We start from the raw sequence: 22,628 nt of genomic DNA, 5'->3' as shown, positions 1-22,628 counted from the left end.
TTTTCTGGGTTGAACTTTCTCTGCTATGCTTCTGGGAGCTGCTGAGCTCTTTAACAGGCGATGGTGTGCAATGCTTCTGGAATGGCACGTGGACCTTCTGTTCTCAGGGTGGTGGAGCTCTCGGCCTTGCTTGTACAGTCTCAGAAACAGAATGAGGAGAAGGAGACGACCATGAGGACACTTCACGACACCGTGGAGATTCTAGTATGTTTTCCCTTTATCTGGGAGGTGGCGCAGCGTTTGCTCTCCAGGCTCAGCACAAAGAGGTGTAGCTTCCTCAAGAGAAAGAGTGGCAAAGGTGCTAACTGTCTGGGAACGTCAGGCACATGGCCCAATATTCCTCGTGCGTTGGGCCCATGTGGAGTCAGTCCAGGTGCAGGCAGTGGCAGGGGGGCTGGAGACAGTTCAGGTGTCTTCCTCAGGGGGGTTGCAGCGGTGCTATTGTGCCTGTGGCTTTCAGTCTCTAGGGATGAGAGTTCCTTGGAATGGATAGCTTGACAGCAGTCTGTAGAAACTAGCTGTTGGTCTTTCTCCTCTTAGTTTTTGCAAAGAAGAAATTGAATAGATGTGGGAGGGAATATACTGGAGTCACTAGGGCTGAGGCTTATCGGCATGGCAGTGCTACTGAGGATGGGAATGCTACAGAGGGGAGCAGCTCTCCCTTGCCCACCCTTGCCTTATTCTGTTCCCAGGAAGGAAGTCGATTAGAGAAAGAATATGAAGCTTCATTGACTAGAAGTGTCAAAGAAGAGAATCTTTCCCTCCAGAAGCTGATAAAAGATATAATGGAGGTGAGTACAGAGTTCAGAGAATCATAGAACCATGGAATAGTCTGGGTTGGAAGGGGCCTTTAAAGATCACCTAGTCCAACCCCCCGGCAGTGAGCAGGGGCATCTTTAACTGGATCAGGTTGCTCAGGAGTTGGGACCACAATCGCGGAGCACTTGTGGCCACAGGGACAAAACTGCTTTGTTGACTGAAGAAATGAGAGAATTGAGTTTTGAATGACTCTAGGGTGAAGTGGGGGGAAAAGGAGAAATAGATAAAGGAAGCCCAATAGAATGAGCAAAGAGTAACGGCTTGATGCGGGCTTTCAGGTGGTGTTAGATGACAGTGACAGTACGGTCAGCATTACCTGCCCTGAGAGTTCCCAACATGCAGAGCCTAGCAACATCCTCTCTTGTCTGAGCCCCCTTGATGCAGAGCGTGCCTTTGTATTGGTTCAGGAAGCACTGGCAAGGAGGCGAGGAGCAACACAGGTGAGAATTTCTGCTTGTCTTCCCTGCTGGCTCAGCTGCTAATGCCATGCTTAGCTTGACAGCTTTCCATTTACTTTGCCAGTTGAGCCAGTTCCTTTCTAGCCTGCCCACTCTTGCTATTGAGTATTGCTACCTTGAGTATTACCTTGGCAGTCTCGCCAGCTCTGTGTTCTACTTCTTTTCTCTCCTTGATCTCCACCCCCTCGTGACAGCTTTTGCCTTCAGGCGAGCTGTCTCTCTGCTTGCTGCTTCCACTCCAGCTACCTGGAGCCATCTTCCCTGCTCCTTATGGCTTTTTTGTGCTCTTTCCCTGCCCATTCCTTGCAGGCCCTAAGAGAAGAGCTTTCTGCCAGGCAGGACTCTCTCAATTTCCTGCAGCAGCAGCACAGACAGCAGGAAGAGAAGTGCAGGAAGCTGCAGCAAAGGCTTGAGCAACTGGAGGAGGAATGCAAGGCGTCCAGCAGCCACCGGCAGCACCTCCAGGCTCTGGTAGAAGCCCTCCAAAGGTGAGTGTTTCCTCCTCCTCCTGCGCTCTAGAGGCAATCTGCTTCCAGTGCTGGGAGTCCGGAGGATTTATGGGCAAAGAACTTGCCTGCCCTGCCACGCTTGCCACTTTGTCATCCTCCTGTCACTGCTTTTCATGCTCTACTGTGCATCGTAAGGCTGTCTTGGAGATTCCGAGCGTTGTTGGACTACAAGAGGCCTCCCTCTCGACATGCTGCTTCTCTGAATTGTGTTCTTTGGGTGCCCTTCCTAGCCACTGCTGCTCACTGAATGAAGGCAAAAGCCTGCCTTCCTTTCTCCTTCCCTCCTCGGTTACCTGGCAAGGGGGAGAGCAAGTTCTTCCTTACCGTGCTCCCCACAACTCCATCCTGGCGTGATGAAAATGGGACCTGTGACTCTTCAGGCCTCTGTGTTCTTCTAACTGAGCCTTGTCTCTGCAGTGACTGTGCAAACCTTGAGCAAACCAGGGAAGAGCTACAGCAACAGCTTGAAGTAACGGAGCAAGAAGCCTCGCGTCTGCGTCAAAGTAACTCTGAACTGCAGTTGAAGGGAGATTCAGCCCAGAGGGAAAAGGTGGAGCAGCAACAGGCGATGGAGAGAGCACGTTGTGACCAGGAGCTCCTGTGAGCGTTAAAGCTTTCTCTGGGCAGGGGTGGGCATTGCTGGACTTGAGGAGGCCCACCGTAAAAGAATGAATTTTGCGTGCTCCTCGTTTGTAGCACAGAAGGGTGATGGGACTGCGTGGGCAGGTCTGGCTACCTACTGACACACAGCATAGCTGCCTCCTTGTACTTTCTTTATGACCCTTCAAAAAAAGTCATTCCAAACCTGGCCAGAGTAGTTGCTGACAGGCATAAGCTGAAACAAGAGAGGCTCAGACTGGATTCAAGGAGAACAAAAAATTTGAACCATGAAGGCGATCATGCAGCAGAACAGGTTGCTCAGGGAGGCCATCCAGATGCCATCCCTTGAAATTTGGGAGACCCGAGTGGAGAGAGCCTCGAGCAACCTGGGCTGATCCCATAGCTGACCCCAGGTGCTTTGAGTTGAAGATTGGGCTAGAGGCCTCCTGGGGTCCCTGCCAGCCTGAACCATCCTGTGATCCTATGATTATTGGACTGGAAATTCATACACATCTCCTCCCCAAACAGATTGCAGGCTCTTCCTTCATCTCACTGCTGAAGGCAAGAGCAATTGTGGGAATATGAATCTGGACTTAGAAAGTCTGTCTTGCCCAAAGACGAACTTTGGAAAGTCTCGTATCCAATGTGTGGAAAAGGAGAGAGAGAACTAACAGGCAGGAAGCGGTTGAGAGTACCTGAACCTTTTGGAAACGTTCTGTGATTTCTGGAAGCTTGTTTTACTTTCTCAGTGACAAGTGTTTCACCTACATCAATGACAAAGAGTGAGGCAGCTCTAGTCAGGGAATTCCAGTATTTGTTAGGTGCAAATAGGAAGCTGTTGGAAGTCATTCAAACTGCCATATCTGGGACACAGGATGTGCTCTTGGTTTTGGAAATGAGCATATTTTTACATTAACCACTTGTTTGCCTTTCCCCTTCTCCTAGACTGAAGGACTTAGCTGCACTTGAAGGCAAACATTCATTATTACAGAGTGAGCTGGCAGTCGCGAGAGAGGCACTGGAGGAATCGCACCTTCAGAGGGATCTGCTGAAGCAAGAGAAACACGAGCTTACGGTGGCACTGGAGAAGGTATGGTCACCATCTTGCTAGGCAGCACTTGTGGGAGAGGGAGTTGTGATAACAAGACCACCGCAGATGCTGCTTCTGGCAGTAGAGAACAGGGACAACGTTGTTCTCCATCTTGGAAAACGGTGATCAGAGCACCCAGGCTCTTTGGGGTAGTTAGTCCCCACGTGCTTATTGGGAGCGCTGAACTGGGAGTATGTCAGAAACGCACGGGGGTGTGGGCTTGCTGCTTGAAGTCGGGGATTTTCCTGCTTTTATTGTCATGTTGTTCTTTTGTCTCTTCAGGCTGAGCAGTTGGTAGCAGAGTTGACCGGGGCTCACAGTGAGCCGAGTGCTGAAAATGCTGATCTGCATGTTGCAACAGCAACCATGAGCAGCATCAATGAAGCTCTCGCACTGGATAAAGTGCAGCTGAACAAACTTGTGCTGCAGGTGAGCAGCGCTGCCAAAGAGCTTGTGAGGTGTTTGTCTCCAGCTGCTGCTGCTTCTGAGACTTCTTGCCTTCCGACCGTACGGCTGACTGAATATGGACATGTTGTTCCTCTTCCTGTGCATGCCAAAGCTTCTTCATAGTAAACTCTGTATTTTATTTATACATAAAACTGTATTTTGTTTCCTCTCTGCTTCTGTGATTGTAGCTGGAGCAAGAGAATGAAGTTCTGTCAGGTAGAGTGGCCGACATGGCGAGAGCAAAGATGTCTGACCAGGAGAAGCTGAGCCTGTGTAAAAGAGCAAATGACGAGCTCTGCGCAGAGAAAGCCCACCTGGAGCAGCTGCTGCAGGAAGCAGAGGAGCAACAGGAGAGGCTGCAGGCAGAGCTGAGGTGGCTGGCAGAGGAGAAGGAAGAAACCCAAGAGAAACTCAGTCAGGTGAGACCAAAAACCTGGTGCTTCTGGGTGGGCATTGGGCTGCTTGGCTCAGTGAAGCTGCATCCGTTGGATTCTGCAGTGGTTTTGTCCAGGAGACACATGGCAGTGCTGGAGGTCATGCTTTTACTGTCATGTTTACTTCTTCTTGGAAACGTCTTGATGGCTTGCAGAGCTTTTGATAAGCTGCAAAGAGACGATTGCATTGTCCATGAATCTGAGTGGGGCTACTACTCTCACATGTGGCCAAAGCAGCAAACTGTGTAGCTCTGAGTCCTTTTTCTGAGGTGAAAAGCAGGGCTGCATGTTCCTATTTATGTTTTTCATTGAGAAGTCTGCAACTTTCAAAACTCCATTTGTCTGAGCCTAGAGAGCGGGACAAAGCTGCAAGTCAGTGCCTGCTGTCATGTATTGCTAAGAGCGGCAGTGACATCCTGAAATTGTTGAAATGGTATTGTAAGACATACATGCAACTTTGTGGCTGGAAAGCTGCCTAGGGGAAAAGGACCTGGGGGTGCTGGTCGACAGCCAGCTGCGTATCGTCTGGCAGCGTGCCCAGGTGGCCAAGAAGGCCAACAGCATCCTGGCTTGTGTCAGAAACAGGTCCTGCCCAGCAGGACTAGGGCAGGCAGTGATCGTGCCCCTGTGCTTGGCAGTGGTGAGGCCCCACCTCAACTACTGTGTTCAGTTTTATGCCCCTTGCTCCAAGAAAGACACTGAGGTGCTGGAGCGTGTCCAGAGAAGGGCAACGAAGCTGGTGAGGGGTCTGGAGCACAAGTCTGATGAGGAGCAGCTGAGGGAACTGGGGATGTTTAGCCTGGAGAAGAGGAGGCTGAGGGGAGACCTTATCACTCTCTACAAGTACCTGAACGGGGGTTGTAGCGAGGTGGGTGTCAGTCTTGGCCATTATTAGGTGTGCGGTGGGACTCGATGATCTTAAAGGTCTTTCCCAACCGAAATGATTCTGTGATTCTATGGATTGTTAGAGTCTCTTTAGGCGTTGAGGAAGAAGAGGAGAAAGAGGTGATCACACAAGACTCTTCAGTCAGGACTAACTGATTTTGGTAGCCTGGAAGAAGAGCTTGGGAGAATCATGTCCCTGGAGGAGACTAGGGAGTTTGTCATCACGGAAATGTCAGTGTCACAATGTATGATCTTGGGTATTATGGGATAGCTTTGAGAGAATTGTTTGTTTCTGACGGTCTGTTCTCTGTTAGATAGCCTTAGTTTTGGAGTATGTGGTATGTTTGGCAAATACCCAGCAGCGGTGTTAGACTGAAGAAAAAAGCCCAAAAATTGTGGTTAATCTTCAAGCTGGAATACCAGCAAGGCATATTAGACAACTTGTTTGTGTAAGACAAGTAAACAGTGTTCTTGACATGAGCTACTGTGCCAACAGAGTCTACCATCTCTTTGGCCACATCAGCCAGACTTTAGACACCAAAGTAGGTGACACTTTGAGTATTTTCTTTTTCTAGAAGGTGAAACCATGTGTATTTTCACTTTCTCCCATGAGCAAAGATGCTTTTGCTCAAACCTTCCTGAAAATTTCCAGCACTACAATAGATCCTGGTAGAATGTCAGTTTGCAAGGTGGCAGTTCTGGAAAATGCAGAATTTGTGCATGAAAACACGTAGTGTGGGATACGTACGTTTGTCGTGAAGGAGCTGTGTGGTCCCCGGCACGCCAGCAGGGCCTTACGCATCTCTTCCAAGTTAACGGTGCCAGTGCCTTTTGGCAGCCCAGGGTATGAGCGCGGTATACAGCAGATGCTGTTAAGCTTTCAGCCCACGGTACAGGAGCTCTTTCTGCGGTAGCTGGTTCACCAGTGGCACTGGCTGGCTCTGCACAGAACTCCAGAGAAAGGGCTCTAACTGTATTTTGTCCCGCTTTCAGGTTTACCATCAGCAAGAGTTGGCAAGCAGTGGTCTGGAGCAGTTGCGCCAGGAGTCCTGTCGCCAAGGGCACGCGCTGGCCGAGGCATCCAAAGAGAAGGAATTGCTGGTGCATGAGAAGGCCGCCCTAGAGGTGCGACTGGCAGCCATGGAGCGGGACAACCAAGGCCTTTCAGAGCAGTTGGCGGAAACCAGGTAAAGGCAGGGAGGAGAGCCTAGGCAGGACGTTATTTAATGTCTGTAATTATAAAGGTAATCATTACACGAGGATTTATTGCATCTTGCGTGCTTTTCAGATGTTTTCACCTTCCATGCACAGAAAATGGAAGACTCTCGAGCCAAAAGAAAAAAGAGTCTACCATGATTTGAGTGTTATTTTCTGACAGCTAAAGCTCCCCTGAGCCTTGGGCTCATGTTTCTGCCCCCTTGCACTTCACACAGGTGTGAAGTCCAAAGCAAGCCAACTTGGCTCTGCGTTGAGTAGCAATTAAACCATGCAGACATTTACTGAAACCTGAAGTTTCTCTCTAGTTTTGGTTTCTTGTTCTGTGCCTTTGAACATAGATCTTCCCTTAATAAGTAGCTTGGCATGGGATCTTCAGAATTCAAGGCTGTTGCGTACGGACATTGTGAGGAGGACACTGCCATTTAGGGTGAAGCTAGAGGCTGAAAATCTTGAGGGCCTTCTGTTTCTAAGCTAACTCCTGTCAAGTATGGTGCAGGACCTAGAGCTGGTTACAGCAGCAGCAGAGAAACCTCTTTTGAATTCTCACCAGTCTTTGGGGATTGTTGCCCATCACTGATGCCTGGGTCCTGGGCTCCTTACCACCTGCTGTTCAGAGACAGACGTTGTGGAGAAGTTATACAGGGAAGGAACAAGCTTCTGTGCTTCTGCTGTATCGGGTTTCTGAGATCACATGTGACAAGTTCTGCTTTTCCCTTCCACAAAGAAAAAGAGAAAAAGACTTGAGATGTTTGTCCTCCTCTTAGGTGTTTTTTAGAAGACTCCTGAACTTGCAGATCTGTACATTTGGTATTTGAGATTGATTGTCGTACTTCTTGACTTCTACACTTTACCACTCCAGAGTATGTTGTTAGCAAGGCTGATAAACGCCATTTTGACTCAGTGTGTTTCTTGAGAGCTGCTGCTTCTTTGGAGCTCCAGCTTCTCTTATTTGATCCAACTGAATTATGTTTGGTCAATTATTGGGCTGTTATTAAATTATTAAATGTTCAGCTCCTTTTTTTTTTTTTTCCGCCAAAGAGATAAATGCTATTTTTAAAAAGAGATCAGTTAGTTATGAAGAACCTTTGGCAATAGATAATGAAAAATCAGCAACTGTTCTTGCCAGATGCTGTTCTCAAGAGCCTTTTGTTGTCACGGTTTTGGAGTCCCATCTTTTCTGTTTTAGAGCCTGAGTTCTATTTATCCATGAAATGGGGCACATTTACTCTGGACTGCCCGAGATCGGCGTAATCAGAAATCTGTGCTTGTTCTCCTTCTTGGAGATCGATCCTCCGTTGTCCATCAAAGCAGTGAAATCCTCCCGTTGAGGGTTTTACTGTTGTACCACTCGGGTGCCCCGTTGCCCTGAAGGACGTTACCCTGATGGCATCCCTGTACTAGTGAGGCGGTGCTGTGTATTGGAGGACGCTGGCACGCAGGGCGCTGTGTGAGGTCAGGGAGGTAACTGCAGCTCCTGGTTCCAGAATCCTGTGTATCTATGCACCAGCTGGTTGAAGTCTCTGGAGTAACAGTTTGCCTCTGCAGTACTACAGCTTCCTGTCTAAGGAGTGACAAGTCATTTGGGCTACTGCCTACTTACTTAGCAACGTGGAAATAAAGGTAGCAAGTTTTTCTCTTGACCTTCCCAGCGTTTAAACGGAAGGATACCTGTCTCTCCTTTCAGATCGTTCTTGTTCAGATAAAATCTAGTTCTGATTTCTTACAAATGCTGCTACCAGCATGAGATTTTACTATATCACCTGATGTATTTCTTTGGCCCCTTTTAAATATAGGGAGTCTGGAAAACTACCTACCTATACCCATGCTATGAACAGCACTAAAAAGTCACGAGTCAGACAGGGTAATACTCTTCTGTTTTCTGTGCTGCTGCAGAGCAACCTGGAAGTGCTGATGAGATTAAGGGCTGCGAGCAGAGGCTGGGCTTTTGCTTGCCGGCACAGACGTTGTGGGCACAGCTACCCGCGTGTCCTAGATCGGACAACAGCAATTTAAGATTTGTCTACTGAGATCAAACTCGGCTGGGCTTTTTTGCGTTACGCTAGGTCGTAAGGAAAGCCCGGGCATTCCCTCGGAGGGGCCTGCATTGCTCTTGCAACGGTAGAAATGTGATGTCTGTATACACGTTTCCATGCAAGCCATTTTCCATCCTCAGGTGTAGGGACCTTGAACGACTTCCTACTGGCATAAGTCTGCGTGGATGTCAGGAGCAAGAAGCTCCTTTCTCTCCGTATTCACAACTTGCAGGTCTGTGAAGGAGACCCTGGTATCCAGCCTGTTTGAGGCTCAGCAGCACTTATTTCAGCTGGAGATCAGCAGGAGTCAGCTTGAAATCCAACTTCACGCAGTCAAGCAAGCCAAGGAGGTGATACAAGGTGAGAGCCTCATGTGCCTTGTTTCTGGTGGTGCCCTGCCCTAGGGAAGGTGGTATAAAAATGGCTCTGTGTCCGCAGTGCTTCTGAGGAGTGAAGGAGCTGGAGGCAGATCCCTCCTAGACCGAAATTCAAATGGCGTAAGGTCAGTAAAGTCAGAAGCGCTGCTTGTGTAGACTCTGAATCTTGCTGTTTGCCGTGTTTGCAGGGGAAGTGCAGTGCCTTCGATATGAGCTGGAAGCAGAGCGATCTCTCATGAAGCAGGAACGGGAAAACATGGCGCAGCAGCTCTTGCGGACAGAACAGCAGTGTGACAGTACCCTCCAGCTTCGGGAGGCTGATCATGAAGCGGAAATAAACAAGCTCCTGCAAGACCTGGTAGGAAACAATATGCTTCTGAATTCTTGACGCAAGCCTTGTGGGCTGGCTTCAGGAGAAGAACAGCCTGAGCATGTGAAAGGGCAGCAATCATCTGTCACAGGCCACACGTTGCTAGGCCAGGCAGCAGAGCCAATGGCTCACACTTGAAGGCCCGTGAAGACCCACGGGGCTATGGTGGGAGAGTATATGCAGCCACAGGTTCTGTGTGGGCGTAAGACGAGTTCAACAGAAGATTGGGTGGTCTCCACCCAAAGCGTGGCAGCTTACAGAACAGGCCCCTGGTTCCTGGTACTTCAGTTCGTGGCCTGTGTTGTGACTAGGGCATCAGGGTACTGGTCTCTTTCTCACCCTGCAGTCCACCTGCACCTTGTCATTGATGAAAAGGCAGGTGAGCTTTGAAAATAGAGACTCTGAGAATAGAGAGAAATCATGAGAAGAGAGGTGCTAGGAAACAGGCAGCCATCAAAGAGGGGAAGGAGACATCCCCTTTTCTTTGTGGTTGGACTCAATGGTCTTAAAGGTGTTTTCCAACCTAAATGATTCTATGGTTCTTCTCTGTGCTGAGCCTCCCTTTAAGTTCCTTGATGGGACATGATTTATGGATGGCAGAGAGCCACTGCTGTGCACTGTTGAGGTGGGGGTTTGTGGGAGGGATGAAGCTTTGCTTTTTTTTTGCGGAGCTTGTCTGGGAGTTCATCTTGAAGCCTTTTCCTCCACTCCTCAGGCAAGCAGAAGCAGAGCGGGGCAGAAAAGCAGAAAGAAGTGGCTGAGTGAATGTGATTCTGAGACAGGAAGAGGAGAGAGGTGACCCTGATGGCACGTCCCAGTAACTTGCTCTCCATTTGTGTTTACAGAACATCACAGAAAAGCTGCAAGCAGAGCTGGACAAAACTCGGAGAGAGATCAAGGCAGTGGAGAAGAGGCACAATGAGGAAATCCAAACCACCAAAGAGGAAATTAATACTGTTCTGCAGGAGAGGGATGCTCTACGAAACCAGGTGACTGGAACAGCAATAGATGACTCCAGTCATCAAACAGGTGGTCTCTCCCCTTCTTGCCTTTCCATTGCAGAGCAGCAGGCTGATGGGGTAGTCCCTCCGACTGCCACCTTACTGTGGTCTCCATCTCAGCTGGTCTGAAGGAGACTTACTGGTCAGCTGAATTGCAGCTGCTGCCCTGGACAGATGGGTTAGTCCCTCTGCCTGTTTGCCAGCGATCATCAGAATGGATTTCTGCTGGCCAGTTACTGCTAGCCATGTTTCGTGAGGTGGTTTTTCAGATGAACGTGGTGACCCACGTGGATTTTTCAACAAGTCGGCTGTATCCACTGTGAATCTAGTACTGTCGTGACAGGGTGAAATTTAAAGTTGTTCTGTCCCTTTCCTCACAGTGTGTGATATGTCTGGCAGTGACAAGCTGTAGTCTTTGACTGCTTTGTTCTGTTTTGCTTGAGGTGGAAGAGTTGACGTCTCAGTTAGCAGCCTCCAAAGAGTCCCAGCAAGTGATTGGCCGCAAAGCTCAGCAAGATCTGAGTGAGGCACAGGAACTGTCAAGGCAGAAGGTGCTGGAGGTTGTGCACCTCCAGAAGATCCTGGAGGAGAAGAGGAGTCAATGGGAGGAGGCAGAACATCAGAATGAGGAGCTGCAAGCGTGTCTGCAGTCCTTGCAGGAGGAAAGGAGTCGATGGGAAGAAGCGGAGCACTGCAACAGAGAATTTCAGGCTTTGCTGAAGGTCCTTGAGAGTGAAAAAGCCAGGTAAACAAAAGCCAGTGAGACTCTCCCTTCTGTTTGATGGCTTGATGCCATTTCCAGATCTTTGCATATACAAGCGGCTCTGGCAGCATTTCCTAAAAAGCAGACTTCTGAACTACCCATGCAGAGATGTTTCATTCTCTTGATGCTGTGTTTCATTTTCTTCTAATCCTTCAGTTACTGTTTTTCTGAAGACGGTGGCTTTTGGAGTAGTCCTTTCCTTCAAAGGCGGTGTTCTTTTGTTAGGTCGGCACATTAATACTGATAAACGAGACTTTCAGGGGGTTCAAACCTGAAATGCACCGAAGGAGGCAGGTGGAGCTGCAGTACAGTGAGCTGGATTGATCCATCAGCTCCTCCTCGGGTCCAGTAAACTTGAAGCATTTGGGATCTGTATCGGTCTTCCAGCCCGATACCTCTGGTTGGGAGAAGCCATCTTAAAACCATGGTTTTGAACTAAGCCAGATTCCCCTCTGAGACACCCAAGAAAGAAGAATGTTTCTGATTGCCATCTGTTTCCTCGCTCCTCAGAAAATCCCCACAGGTGTCTGGAGAGGCTCGAGCAGGGTCCCTGCCAGCCTCAGCAGCTGCAGATAGGACTGACTGTCCAAGGAGTGCACGAAAGAAGAGAAAGGGTAGGCAGGCTACTTCCCCTGGTAAAGTCCTGCCAGTCTTCAGCACATGTCTTCCCTGAAGAAGAGAAATAAAAGGCAGTGCAGTCTTGCTTCCCCTGCGAGGGATCCTGCGTCTTCTAGACGGATCTGAGCATTTCCTCCAAGCCTCCATTACCACGGCTGGTGTCAGCCGTCATTTCTCTAGCTGAAAGTGATATGGGTGCTGGCAAAACTCCCTGCTGCTCTTCCTATCAGGACATACAAGCTAGGGGGAGAAAATGTCTCTGCATTATTGACAAAACGTCTCCCTTGGCATCTCATTAGTCAGAAGAAAAACTTTCCTCTTCCCTGATGTCTTCATTTCAGGACTTGGTTGTGTTTCTATTCACATTCCCATCTCCAGAAAGATCGGGTATGTAGGCAGTAATTCCCCTTTCTTCTGTGGAAGCAAGCGTAGTGGGCACATGCTTGGGTGTGGCTGCCAACCTGGCTTAGGACTGAAGCAGCAGCCCGGATGTTTAGACAAACCTCAGCAGACAAAGCACTTTTCCCCTTGGTGGTGGAAGTCCTAAGAGTTTATTAAACGTTATGCCACGTAGTAATGAGTTGCATGCTTTGTCTGGCAGGCTGACCTTGTCTCTGGAAGAGAAGGAACTGAGCCTCAGAACCCTGGAAGAAAACAACCTTGCCCAGCAAAACGAGGTGTCTCAGCTTCTTTCTGCTGTTCACCAGGCCCAGAAGCTGCATTCAGACCACAGAAGGGAAATACAAGAGCTCAACAACCAGGTGAGCTAGGCACTAGCATCTTCTTCTCCAGGGACATAGAATCCCACCTTCAGCTTGTAGGCCCCAGCTTGTTTCCCCTCCCAACAACGTACACACCTGCTGTACTCTGCCCAGGGACTTTGCACATGGAGGTCAAGGCTGGATCTGCGATGTTCTGCCTGTGCTTTCCCCTATTCTCTCATGGTTCACGGCATTAAATCTCTGAGGAGAAACGGAAGGCTCCTTTGGAGCTTCTCAGTACCTCTGTTACAAACGTCGTCCCCAGATGGCGTTTCTGCCTTCGACGGGCACTGAGCAGTCTGGTGAAACAGAAGTGGTTATGGCAGTCTGTGGAAGTCACTTCCATCTCAGCCGGTTCCTCGGGCATTTTGGAGATGCCCCATGAAGGATGCTGATTGTCTCCCTTTCACTTCTACTCCTGAGCATCCCTGGCAGCCCCTCTCTCCATGTGGGGATGCTTGATCTGCCACCTCACCTGCCAGCCACCCGCTCTCACACTCACCCCGCCCACAGAGCTTCGTTTCTGAGGTTGGAAAGCACGAAAGCCTGACAGTTTGATCGTTCCTTTGGGGATGGGGAAACCGCCTTCGGGCCCCTCAGCCTCTGGATACCTGTTTCTAGCTTATTTTGCTCAGTTTGAATCCTTGGCTTTGTGCCTTCTGTTTCCAGTGGTTGATTTGCTTGAGGTGATTTCTCCTTCATTGCTTCCTCTAGTTCCCGCTCCGCTGCCTCAGGAGCAGCGGTGTCCCTGAGGCTCTGTGCGTCTGTGTTCTAGATACAGTCACTGCAGGCGGTAGTGCTGGAGAAGGAGGCTGACCTGGCAGCTCAAGAGAAGCAGCTGCTGCAGGATCTGGAGGAGTCCCGAGCCGGCGAACGTTGCCTGAGGGAGACTCTGCGCACGCTGGAGGCTGAGACGTCTGAACTGCGCTTGAGGCTTCGTAGCACAGAGAACAGAGCAGAGGCATTGGCCGCGGAGCGTCAGCAGGCTGACAGCGCCCGCTGTGAAGCGCGATCCCAGCTGGAGCAACTGCACTTGGTTCTCCACCACACGATCTGTGACAGCAGAGACTTGGTCGCTTGGAGCTCAGGCAAGTGTGGCAGACTGGCTGAGCAAGTCCATAGAGCACGTACAGGAGAGCAGATGGAGGGAGGGGTGGTTCGCTATAATCCCGATGTGGTAGCCTCATCCTTTCCGCTTCGGCTGCCTCAAGCCTCTGGAAGTCTTGAAAGCCTGTCATCGCTGCAGAGAGGCAAGTCCATGTTTGTACATGGAGAAATGACCAGCATGAAAACGAAAGAGGGCCCAAGTCATGCCAAGTCAGAGGGCACGTGCCTTCTTCCTTGGGGCAGCGCTGGCTTTAGCAGTCATCCAAATAACGCTAGCCTGTGACACACGTCTTGCTGTAATGTGAGCTCTCAGACGACGTCAAAGGCACCGCCACCTTCTCCTGTGTAGAAAGGTGGCCTTGTTGGTTGGAGGCCCTTCAGTTAAAGCTTGAAACAGATGGCTTCTTTCTTCAGAACAGGGACATGTGTGGGGCCAAACTGTTTCTCAGGCCAGGGACCCCCCTGCAGAGCTGACAGTGGACAGAGTGGCAGCAGCCCTACAAGACCTGCGTCAGCACCTGAAGCAGACTCAGCAAGATCTGGTAACGTGTGTCTGGTGCAGCCAGAGATCCCGTCCCTCGGCGGGACAGAACCGACGAGCAGAGTGCCCAAGCCAGAATCGGGGTAAATTCTTGTAGGGCAGGTTGGCTTGCTGCCGTGGGGAGTAAGGAGAATGATGATAACAGCTACCATTACTGTCCAACACCCCCTCCTGCCTTGGCTACTTCTGCCTTAGCGTTTGCACCTCTTTGTCTCCTGCCAGCAGTGAGGTGATGCTTCTCTTCTCTCCTCTTCCAGAATGATGCGAGGAAGAAGATAGAGGACTTGGAGCTGGAGCTGAGCAAGAGGCAAGCTGAGAGGGACCATTTCAGCGCCCACAATCAAGAGCTGCAGAAACAGTTGTCTCAAAGCCAGGAAGGTACAGCTTCTCCTTTCCAACCCACTGACCCCGTCCTGTCTCACCAGCGGGGTTCTCTGATACCAGGCGGAGGGAAAGTGCAGTGCCCAGAGATGGGAAAGGGAGTAAAACAACAAGCAAGAGACTTCTCGGTAGAACTACTAGTGGAAGCTTTTGAGAGAGAAGGATCCAGTGGCTGGCAGTGCATCTCGCTGTGCTACCGGTGACACATGTGCAGAGGTGGTGCCTTCGGGTCACGGGTCACTGCTAGGTAGGGGTAGCTTGATGCCTCACAGCATCCGTCTCCATATGCTCTGTAACAGCACCAACCTGCAAAAAGGCTTGTCTTTAGTGACTTCCTTTTCCTCTTACGTGGCAGATTCACCGAGCGTTAGTTCAGTGTTAAGTTCCTGCGTTATTGCATCCTTTCTTCCGCTGCTTTTCCTCGTTCCCCGGTGCCTCGTGCTTCTGCATCCTTCTTACCTGTTTTCTTGCTGATACTGATTTGGTGTCTGAGCTTAGAGCCATAGCAAACACAGGTTCTGACTTCCCTAGCCACTTCTTACTTACGCCTTTGCTAACGTGTTCACGTTGGGTTTATCTACAAACTGTTTTTCACATGTAGCTAGTCACCTCTTCCTCTAATCTGCAGGCCATCCCAGAGCCTCCAGGGCTATTGGCCTCTCTACATCATAGCTGGACAGGCATCCCTGCTCCTTCCTCTGTCATTGTTTTCCCACTCTCCCCATCAGAAAAGCTTTTTCATCTCATCGCCTTGTTTTCCGTGTCTCAGACTGCAGGAACAGGGAAGGGTGGGCATTGCTCATTGCCTCTGCCACAGGCTGTCGCCTGCTCATGTCCTGCCTTTACGTGCTCAGCATTTCTTCATGTTCCCGCTCTGAGATGGCACTGCTGGTCATTTTTCAGACTCTTTACAGGAGAGATTGTCTCAGACCTTAGATCATCCCTTTTTCTGGAACAGCCGTAGTTTTACCACATGTGTTACATATGATAAGAGCTTCTGTACTTTAAATTCTGCCATTGGATGGATCCTGCTTGGCCCACGCCTCAGTTCTTTTCCTCTTTAGTTCCTGTCTATCAGTTTGGTCTATTGGCTTAGTTTTAGTTCCTGTCTATCTGTAGTCCTCCTTGCTTCAGGTCTCGGTCCTGGTGTGATGCTCAGTTGTTCTGGCCTTGCTGTTGTCCTAGTATCACTGGGATACTTCCTTTCTTCTTTTTTCTGCCCATGCACAACGTACTCCCCAGCGTCCTTTTGGACAAGTAGCAAAGTGCATCTTCAAGCACAACACTGACATCTGTTCTTTTCTCTAACGTCTCTTAAGTCTTCCTGGTCAATTAGCTGTGTTATAGTCAGTCTTTGCTTTTGCTGCTGCTTCCTTTTCCTTTCGCGCACTAGATCTGGCTCTCACCTGCTGTCTGTGTCCTTGCTTCGTGGACGTTGGCTCAACCTTCTTCTGACACTGTGGGTGATGTGCTGCCATGCCCTTAGCCCCGGCCTTTCAACAAGCAGAAGAGCAAACACATTTTCATATTCTTCTGAACCTTGCCACATTCCATTCTTCTTTTTTTTCTCTGCCTGGAAGTTTCCTGTACTCATGTCTACTTTGAAAGCCCGTGTGGGCTTAGTCCTGGAAAACACAGACAGGCAGAGAAAAAATGATGTTTTCTCGATAGGGTGCAAATCAGGGTTTGGTTTTGCTTCGCTTTTCACCTTCTCCTTCTCCTTCCCCTTTGCTGCTGCAGAGACACAGATGGCAGAACGCAAGAAGAACTCTCTACAAGCTGCCTTGCAGGAAGAGGCCACTGCTCTAAAGGAGGAGGCTGTGACTCTGCATCAAGAGGTGGCATCTTTGGCAAGGAAACTGGAGAGCACCGAGAAGCAAAGGAAGGATGTCCTGGTGAGGCTGGCAGATGCCGTGAAGCGCCATTCCTTACACTTTTTTTTTGCCTTCTGTTACTAATTCTGAGGAGCAACTTTTTCCGTTGGAGAGCTGATTTTGGGTGGTGGTGTACAGGTTCAGTCCAGATGTGAGAAGATGCAGAGTAGTTTCCCTCATTTTCCCCTTCCTTCCACTCCTCCTTCCTTGTTTCCCAGGCTTTTGCTTTCCTGCCAGGCCGTGTAGCTGCATTAGCAGGGTCATCGCCTTGGGTAAGAGAAGACAGTCCAGAAAGGAGAGATTGCTAAGATGACCAATGTCACAGACTATGTGGAGAGACCACAGACCACTACAAGAGCAGAAGAATACTGCTTAGACCAGTGGTGTTTTTTCTGGTTTAACATTTCCAGTTGCGTTCTTGTGAATAAGTAGGAAAAGATGCCATAGTCATAGAAAACTCAGTTATGATTTGGGGTGTTTATTTTCCTCAGTTCTGAAGATTTCTACGCTTGAAGCTTAAGTCAAGGTAATTTCCAAACTTGTTGCTTACCTTGCTTGCTTACTTACCTTGCATGGTTTGGCAATTATTGGTGTCCAAATCCATATGTAGATTTCTCAGTGTCTGGATCAGGAAAACAGGGGGAGAAGACAAAGCTGGATAATAACAGAAAGTTGTTCAACATTGCCCGTCTGAGCACAGACAGCGGGGAGAAAACAGAGGCATTTGGGAAATGAAAGTGCTGATCCAGCTAAATATGCATGTCTGCAAGGGGAAAACTAGTCCTGATTTCAGCCACAGAAACGCAGAGTGATAGACTGTGATCTGACCATTACTCTTTCAAGAGAGGACAGTGGGGTTCTAGAGGATGGTACCATGAAAATTCTGCACAGTAGAAGTCCAAAACCAAAAAAAAAGGTGAATGAGGTATTCTCTCTTCCCATCCTAATAGAGAGAACTGCATCATGCCACTGCCTAAATGATGCTTAGTCTGGACTTCAAATCCTGGCTGCAGTTCTGGCAGCTCCTGCCCAGAAGAACACACTAGAGCCAGAAGAGCTTCCGAGAGGGGCAAAAAGAAAGATGGGGCTGGCTGAAGAAGCTGGGCAAGACGCAACCTAAAGAGTGGTGCAGGAAAGGGCTCCACCGTCCTGAGAGGCAGGGAGAGAGGGGGCAGCGGTCGTTCACTCTCTTCTCCGGGAGATGAACAAGAGCCACCTGATGAAGGTAGTGAGAGCCTCTGCTGCAGGCAGAGGACAGGAGGTGGTGTACTTACAGCAGAGCAGACCTGTTGAACGCCTTGGCAAAGGGTGCTGCAAATACAGCAGGTCTGCATGGCCTCAGGAGGAGGCTGCGAAAGTTCTCACAAGCTGGAACAGTGCTGGGCTTGGGGAGGTATCATGTCAGTCTACCCCACCCTGAGGCTTTCTTCCCAGTGTATGCGCTTATAGGCAGGAGAGTAGCTCAGACATTTGAGCCAGTGCAGCTGTTCTTACATGACCAATATTTTCCCACTTCTCCATTTCACAATGACTCCAAAAATCAGCTGTGGACAGAGTTTGGTAAACACAGTGCACTTCCCAAATCTTCGTTGAGAGACAGCAGAACATTTACATCGAGCAGGGAAACCAACTGAATAGCTGCTAATTTCTAGTAAAAGCTCAAACTTCAGTGCTTGACTGCCACTGGAGCTGGAGTTCAACTCTTGTAGGAAAAACAAACGTCTAGATATATTTTAGACCTATATATATTTTTCTGTATATATATATGAAAATAGATATTTTCCTCCCTGTTTTGCAGCATGAACGGGAGAGGCTTCAAGCAGTTGGAGAAAAACTGGTATGGAAGATAAAACTTCTTCAGGAATCAGTCACAGGCTCTGAAACCCAAGCAAATACAGCAAGAGATGATATGAATCACTCCCGGGAACATGAACTCCAAACTACATTGTCTATGTTAAAAATTGAAAATGAGGACCTGAGAATGCGGTGGGAGAAAATCCAGATGCTACAGAAAGACGCAGCAGAGGTGAAAGCTTTGCAGGATACTCTCACTCACATGACTGCCCTCCTGTCAGAGAGGGAGGGAGAATTGAAGTTATACCAGGAACAGATGAGAATGCTGGAAAAGCAGAAAGCAATGCATAAAACTGCTCTTGATCAGGTTATTAAGGACATAGCAGAGGAAAAAGAGAAGACAGAATCCCAGCAAGAACACATACAGGAGCTGGAGAAGCAGCATGAAAAACAAAGGACTGCTGTCAGCAAGATGAGCCAAGAGCTGGAGGAGAGAGACCGGAAGATCAGATCCCAGCAAGAAAAGATACAGGAGCTGGAGAAGCAGCTGGAATTGCAGAGGGCTGCTGTCAGCAAGATGAGCAAAGAGCTGGAGGGGAGAGACCAGGAGATCAGATCCCAGGAGGGGAAAATAATGATTCTAGAGCAACGCGGTACATCACAAGTGAGAAATCTGCTTGCGGATCTTGATCATATGAAAGGAAACTTGAAGGAGAAAAACTTAGAGCTTATGTCTCTGACTCAGCAGATGCAGGAACTGGAAAAGGAGAGAGAACAGGTAAAATCTCTGCACGCAAGCCTTGAACACCTGAAGGCACTTCTGAAGGACAGAGAGAGTGAGTGTGATTCTCAAAGGGATCAGTTAAGTCTCTTGCAGCGGTACAAGGAACAGCAAGAGGGACACCTGCAAGAGCTTCGTGGTAAAGTAGAGAAGATGACACTTTCTTTATCTGAAAAAGAGCGAGAGCTTGAGTCACAACAAAAGCAAATCCAGGAAGCTGAAGAAGTCATGGGAATGCAGTTAAGGACTGTCCGTGACCAACTGGAGCAGACCTCAGCAACCTTAAAAGAAAAGGACAGACTCCTAGACATGCACAAGCAGCAAACAAGGAGCTATGAGGAAAAAACAGAAGAACAGATTAATATCTTACACAGAGACTTAGAATACACTAAGGCAATACTGCAAGACAAGGATTTAATGATTGAGTCTCAGAGGGAAGTGATTGAGGCCTTCCAAAAACAAGAACAAGACTCTGAACAGCAGAAGGAAATTCTGCAGCATCTTCAAGTGGCACTACAGGAGCAAGGACAAGAAATCTTATGCCTTAGAAAGCAATGTGAGGCACGCAAGGAAAAGGAGGAAAAGCATGCAGCTGAGCAAAACACATCTCAAACACATCTTCAAGCACCAAAACTGACTCTGAAAGACAGCGAAAAAAAGATAGAGGTTCTGGAGGAGACTATCTCTAGGCTTCAACAGCAAAAGGAGGAGGCAGTGCTGCAGACTAAAGCCATCCTGCACAAACTAGAACGTGCTGAATCGTTTCTAGAAGCTAGAGATCAAGAGATAGTGTCTTTGCAAGAGCATGTCCGGGCCCTTCAGGAGCAGAAGGAGTTGGAAGGCAAGCAGGCCAAGAGTCTAGAGCAGGATCTAGACAAAATGAGCCAAATAGTGAAGAAGAACCATTTGGAGTTCCTCAGGCAGACAGAGCAAATGAACATGTTGCAGCTTCATGAAGAAAGCGTGAAAGAAGCACTAGCATCCTGCCAGAAGCAAGTGAATCTGCTTGAGGAAGTGGTGAGGAAGAGATATGAAGACAATGCAACTCTTCTGCAAAAACTGGAGCTCCAAGAAGAAGACCTGGAGGCCTTGCAGAATCTCCAGCTTAGGCGAACCAAGAAGAACGAAGAGCTTAGACAGCACGGAGAGCAAGAGAAGCTCCTGGAAGAAGGCTTGCCTGAGAGGGAAGGAGAGACCAAGGCTCAAGGTGAACTACAAGAGTTAGAAGAGGAAATAAGAGGTCTTCGGGAAGACCTCCAGCACGTTCAGCAGACTCTGACAAAGAAGGATGAAGAGATCAAGTGCCAGAGAGACAGAGTCAGGTATTTAGAGAAGACTCTGACAGGGAGAGAACGAGAGCTTAGGAGGCAGAGTGAACTCGTGAAAAAACTGGCATCAGCTTTGCGATGGAACGGTGAAGGGGAGACCCTACAGAAACAAATCCAGAAACTCCAGAAATGGGAGGAAGAGGAAGCCGAGAAGAGGAAAGTTCTCCAGGAGAGAGACCATCTCCTGAAAAGGCAGAAGGAGCTAAGCCGACAACTGGAAGATGAGAGGAGAGCAAAGGGGGAAGAATTGGAGCGTGTGGTTGCTATTTTGAAGCAGACTGAAAGCGGAGAAATCGAATGGAAAGAGAAGGCACAAGCACTGACTCTTGCCCTCACCAAGAGTGAAATGGCCAATGGGACTCTGAGGCAAGAAGTAGCCATCCTGCAGAGTATGGTTTCGGAGAGGGACAAGGACCGGTTTCATCTTCAGGTAGGCACTGTGATTGATCATCAGTCACCTAAAATGTCTAGAAGGGATTCTAAAGATGTTTCCCATAAAAACATGGGAATATATGTTTCCCATAAAGATATGACCTGCTTGGCCAAAGAAACCAGGATTGCAGCCAGCAGGCTTGCCTGTCTGTGTAGCTGCGGCCAGAGACCGTTCACATGCTCGAATGTGTTCTGTTGAGTCCAGAAGTACTCAAAGAACTACAGAGCTTGCTGTGAAAACTCAGTCAAGTCCAAAGGTTGGGGGTGGGTAATTCCCATCTCCTGTCTAGGCAAGTTTAGCCGGCGTGTCATGGTTAGGATTGGGCATGGAAAGGAAAGGGCACAGCGGACCAAACTAATGCGCTAAACTTGGTAGAATTTTATAGCGATGTCTGAACAGCAGCTACACTGCCGGTGCTTAGAGGATGCTTTCAGAGGTGCAGATTTCTGAGGTGCAGCTTTTCCACTGTATTAAATAGAATGGAATTCGTAGCGTTGCCTGATCAGGGTAAAAGCTTCACTGCACACTCAGGATGTCCGTGTGCCACAGTCCAAAAAGCACGAAGGCAAATTTGTGCGCATTTCTCCAAGTTGATGTGGAGGAGGGCCCCTAGGAAGAACGTGTGTTGTTTTGGCCTGTGGACCAGGAGGAGAAGAAGGGACTTGGCACTGTCCATTCCCGAGTCCGCTCACTCTCCCTGGCGTGTTGATCCTGGCCCTCCTAACCTTTATGTGGCACCAGCTCCCATAATCTCCTCTCTGGACACCCAGCAGGCTGTTGCAGAAGGGGAGCAGCTACCGTGGCTCTCGGAGAAGGGACTCCTGTTGCAGCGGCTGGAATGTCTGCAGCGAGCAGTTGCGAGGCTGGCACATGAGAAGACGGAGCTGCAGCAGTTCAATGCTGAGCTCAGGAGGACTCTTGAGCAGGTAAAATAGGCTTTCGCCGCCTCTGCAAAGCCTCGCGGTCCTCTGGAGCACAACACATTTCCACAGGCAGCGCTTTGGAGTCCTCTACTTGTTTCCTTCCCTCTCCCACTTCCCCCTGTGGACACACACTTTTGTACTTTCCCTCTCTTCTGGCACCCCATTGCCCTCACAAATGCACATTCACTCCGGTACCACCCTTCTCGCCCACACACCCATTTGACTCTCGTGTGTGTCAGGAACTGTTTCCTCTTGCTCTTTCTCTTTGCACAGTCTACATCGAGCGCCTTCTGCCCGTAACGTTCTCTGGTGCAATGAACAGTCTCTGAGCAGACATCTCCTTGCCATGGCGTGATGTCCAGAGGTCCTTTTGCTCCTTGTTCGGTGGCAGGTTTCTGTGACCCTTTCTCCTCTGCAACGTGCAGGTGGAACGTGAACGGAGGAGACTGAAGAGAGTTTATGGTGGTCGGTCGCTGCCAGATGCCCGTGGATTTTCTCTCTCGGAGTCTGACCAGCACAAGATGCCTGCTTCTAGGGAGGTGAGGACAGAATCTGACTTGGTGGGAGGAGGCTGTGGCCACAAGGAGGAACAATGGCAACTCCCAGTGGCAGCAGCCCCCCAGTACAGACCTAATAACGGAAGTTGAATATATTCAACCGTGCCCCGACCAAACTGGAGACTAAAAAGAAACGCTTGCATTTTCTTCACAGGAGGAGTCTCCTGCTCGCTGCAGTCGATTATCTGAGCTACAGAACCAGGTGAGGAGTAGGAGAGCTCTCGCCAAAAAACACTGTGGCTGTCCTGATGGGCACAGCTTTGCATTGTGCTTCAGGCCGAGTTTTGTCTGGCTGTCAGGAAGGGACCACCCCAGTCACTGTCAGTTAGACACATCTGTTGGCCCTGGCCAAACAACATCATTCACCTAGGTCTAGTCTCTGACTCGCCTCAAGGTCAGGCAGGGTTGGAGGAAAGTCAGAAAACTGGAACTTGCCTGAAAATAGAGAATATTCCATGGATGTTCCCCTTGAGTCTTACTCATCTTGTTGACTGCTTCCATTTTCCCTTGACTCCGTTAACAGTGG

The 22,628-nt window shown here is 49.2% G+C and overlaps 1 protein-coding gene across 1 annotated transcript in view; it reads left to right on the top strand.

The window, feature by feature from the left end:
• The window catches only part of LOC309410743 (uncharacterized protein), a gene marked incomplete at its 5' end in the record, with an annotated part of 30,591 nt that extends 8,280 nt beyond the window's left edge, over positions 1 to 22,311 (top strand). Inside the window, 21 exons of the mRNA XM_082007189.1 lie at positions 108 to 204; positions 693 to 791; positions 1,098 to 1,259; positions 1,587 to 1,765; positions 2,204 to 2,386; positions 3,332 to 3,476; positions 3,759 to 3,905; positions 4,112 to 4,342; positions 6,236 to 6,429; positions 8,726 to 8,853; positions 9,059 to 9,228; positions 10,074 to 10,229; positions 10,685 to 10,986; positions 12,224 to 12,383; positions 13,159 to 13,475; positions 13,888 to 14,032; positions 14,289 to 14,409; positions 16,153 to 16,307; positions 18,085 to 20,619; positions 21,393 to 21,548; positions 21,971 to 22,311. Coding sequence (XP_081863315.1) covers positions 108 to 204; positions 693 to 791; positions 1,098 to 1,259; positions 1,587 to 1,765; positions 2,204 to 2,386; positions 3,332 to 3,476; positions 3,759 to 3,905; positions 4,112 to 4,342; positions 6,236 to 6,429; positions 8,726 to 8,853; positions 9,059 to 9,228; positions 10,074 to 10,229; positions 10,685 to 10,986; positions 12,224 to 12,383; positions 13,159 to 13,475; positions 13,888 to 14,032; positions 14,289 to 14,409; positions 16,153 to 16,307; positions 18,085 to 20,619; positions 21,393 to 21,548; positions 21,971 to 22,192 — 6,004 coding nt within the window. The 3' untranslated portion in view covers positions 22,193 to 22,311. The remainder of the gene's footprint in view (positions 1 to 107; positions 205 to 692; positions 792 to 1,097; positions 1,260 to 1,586; positions 1,766 to 2,203; positions 2,387 to 3,331; positions 3,477 to 3,758; positions 3,906 to 4,111; positions 4,343 to 6,235; positions 6,430 to 8,725; positions 8,854 to 9,058; positions 9,229 to 10,073; positions 10,230 to 10,684; positions 10,987 to 12,223; positions 12,384 to 13,158; positions 13,476 to 13,887; positions 14,033 to 14,288; positions 14,410 to 16,152; positions 16,308 to 18,084; positions 20,620 to 21,392; positions 21,549 to 21,970) is intronic.
• Positions 22,312 to 22,628: the final 317 nt, after the last annotated feature.

The sequence above is a fragment of the Phaethon aethereus genome (assembly GCF_964289735.1).
Source record: "Phaethon aethereus genome assembly, chromosome: 16".
Lineage (NCBI taxonomy): Eukaryota > Metazoa > Chordata > Aves > Phaethontiformes > Phaethontidae > Phaethon > Phaethon aethereus.
This window is presented reverse-complemented; position numbering and strand designations above follow the sequence as displayed.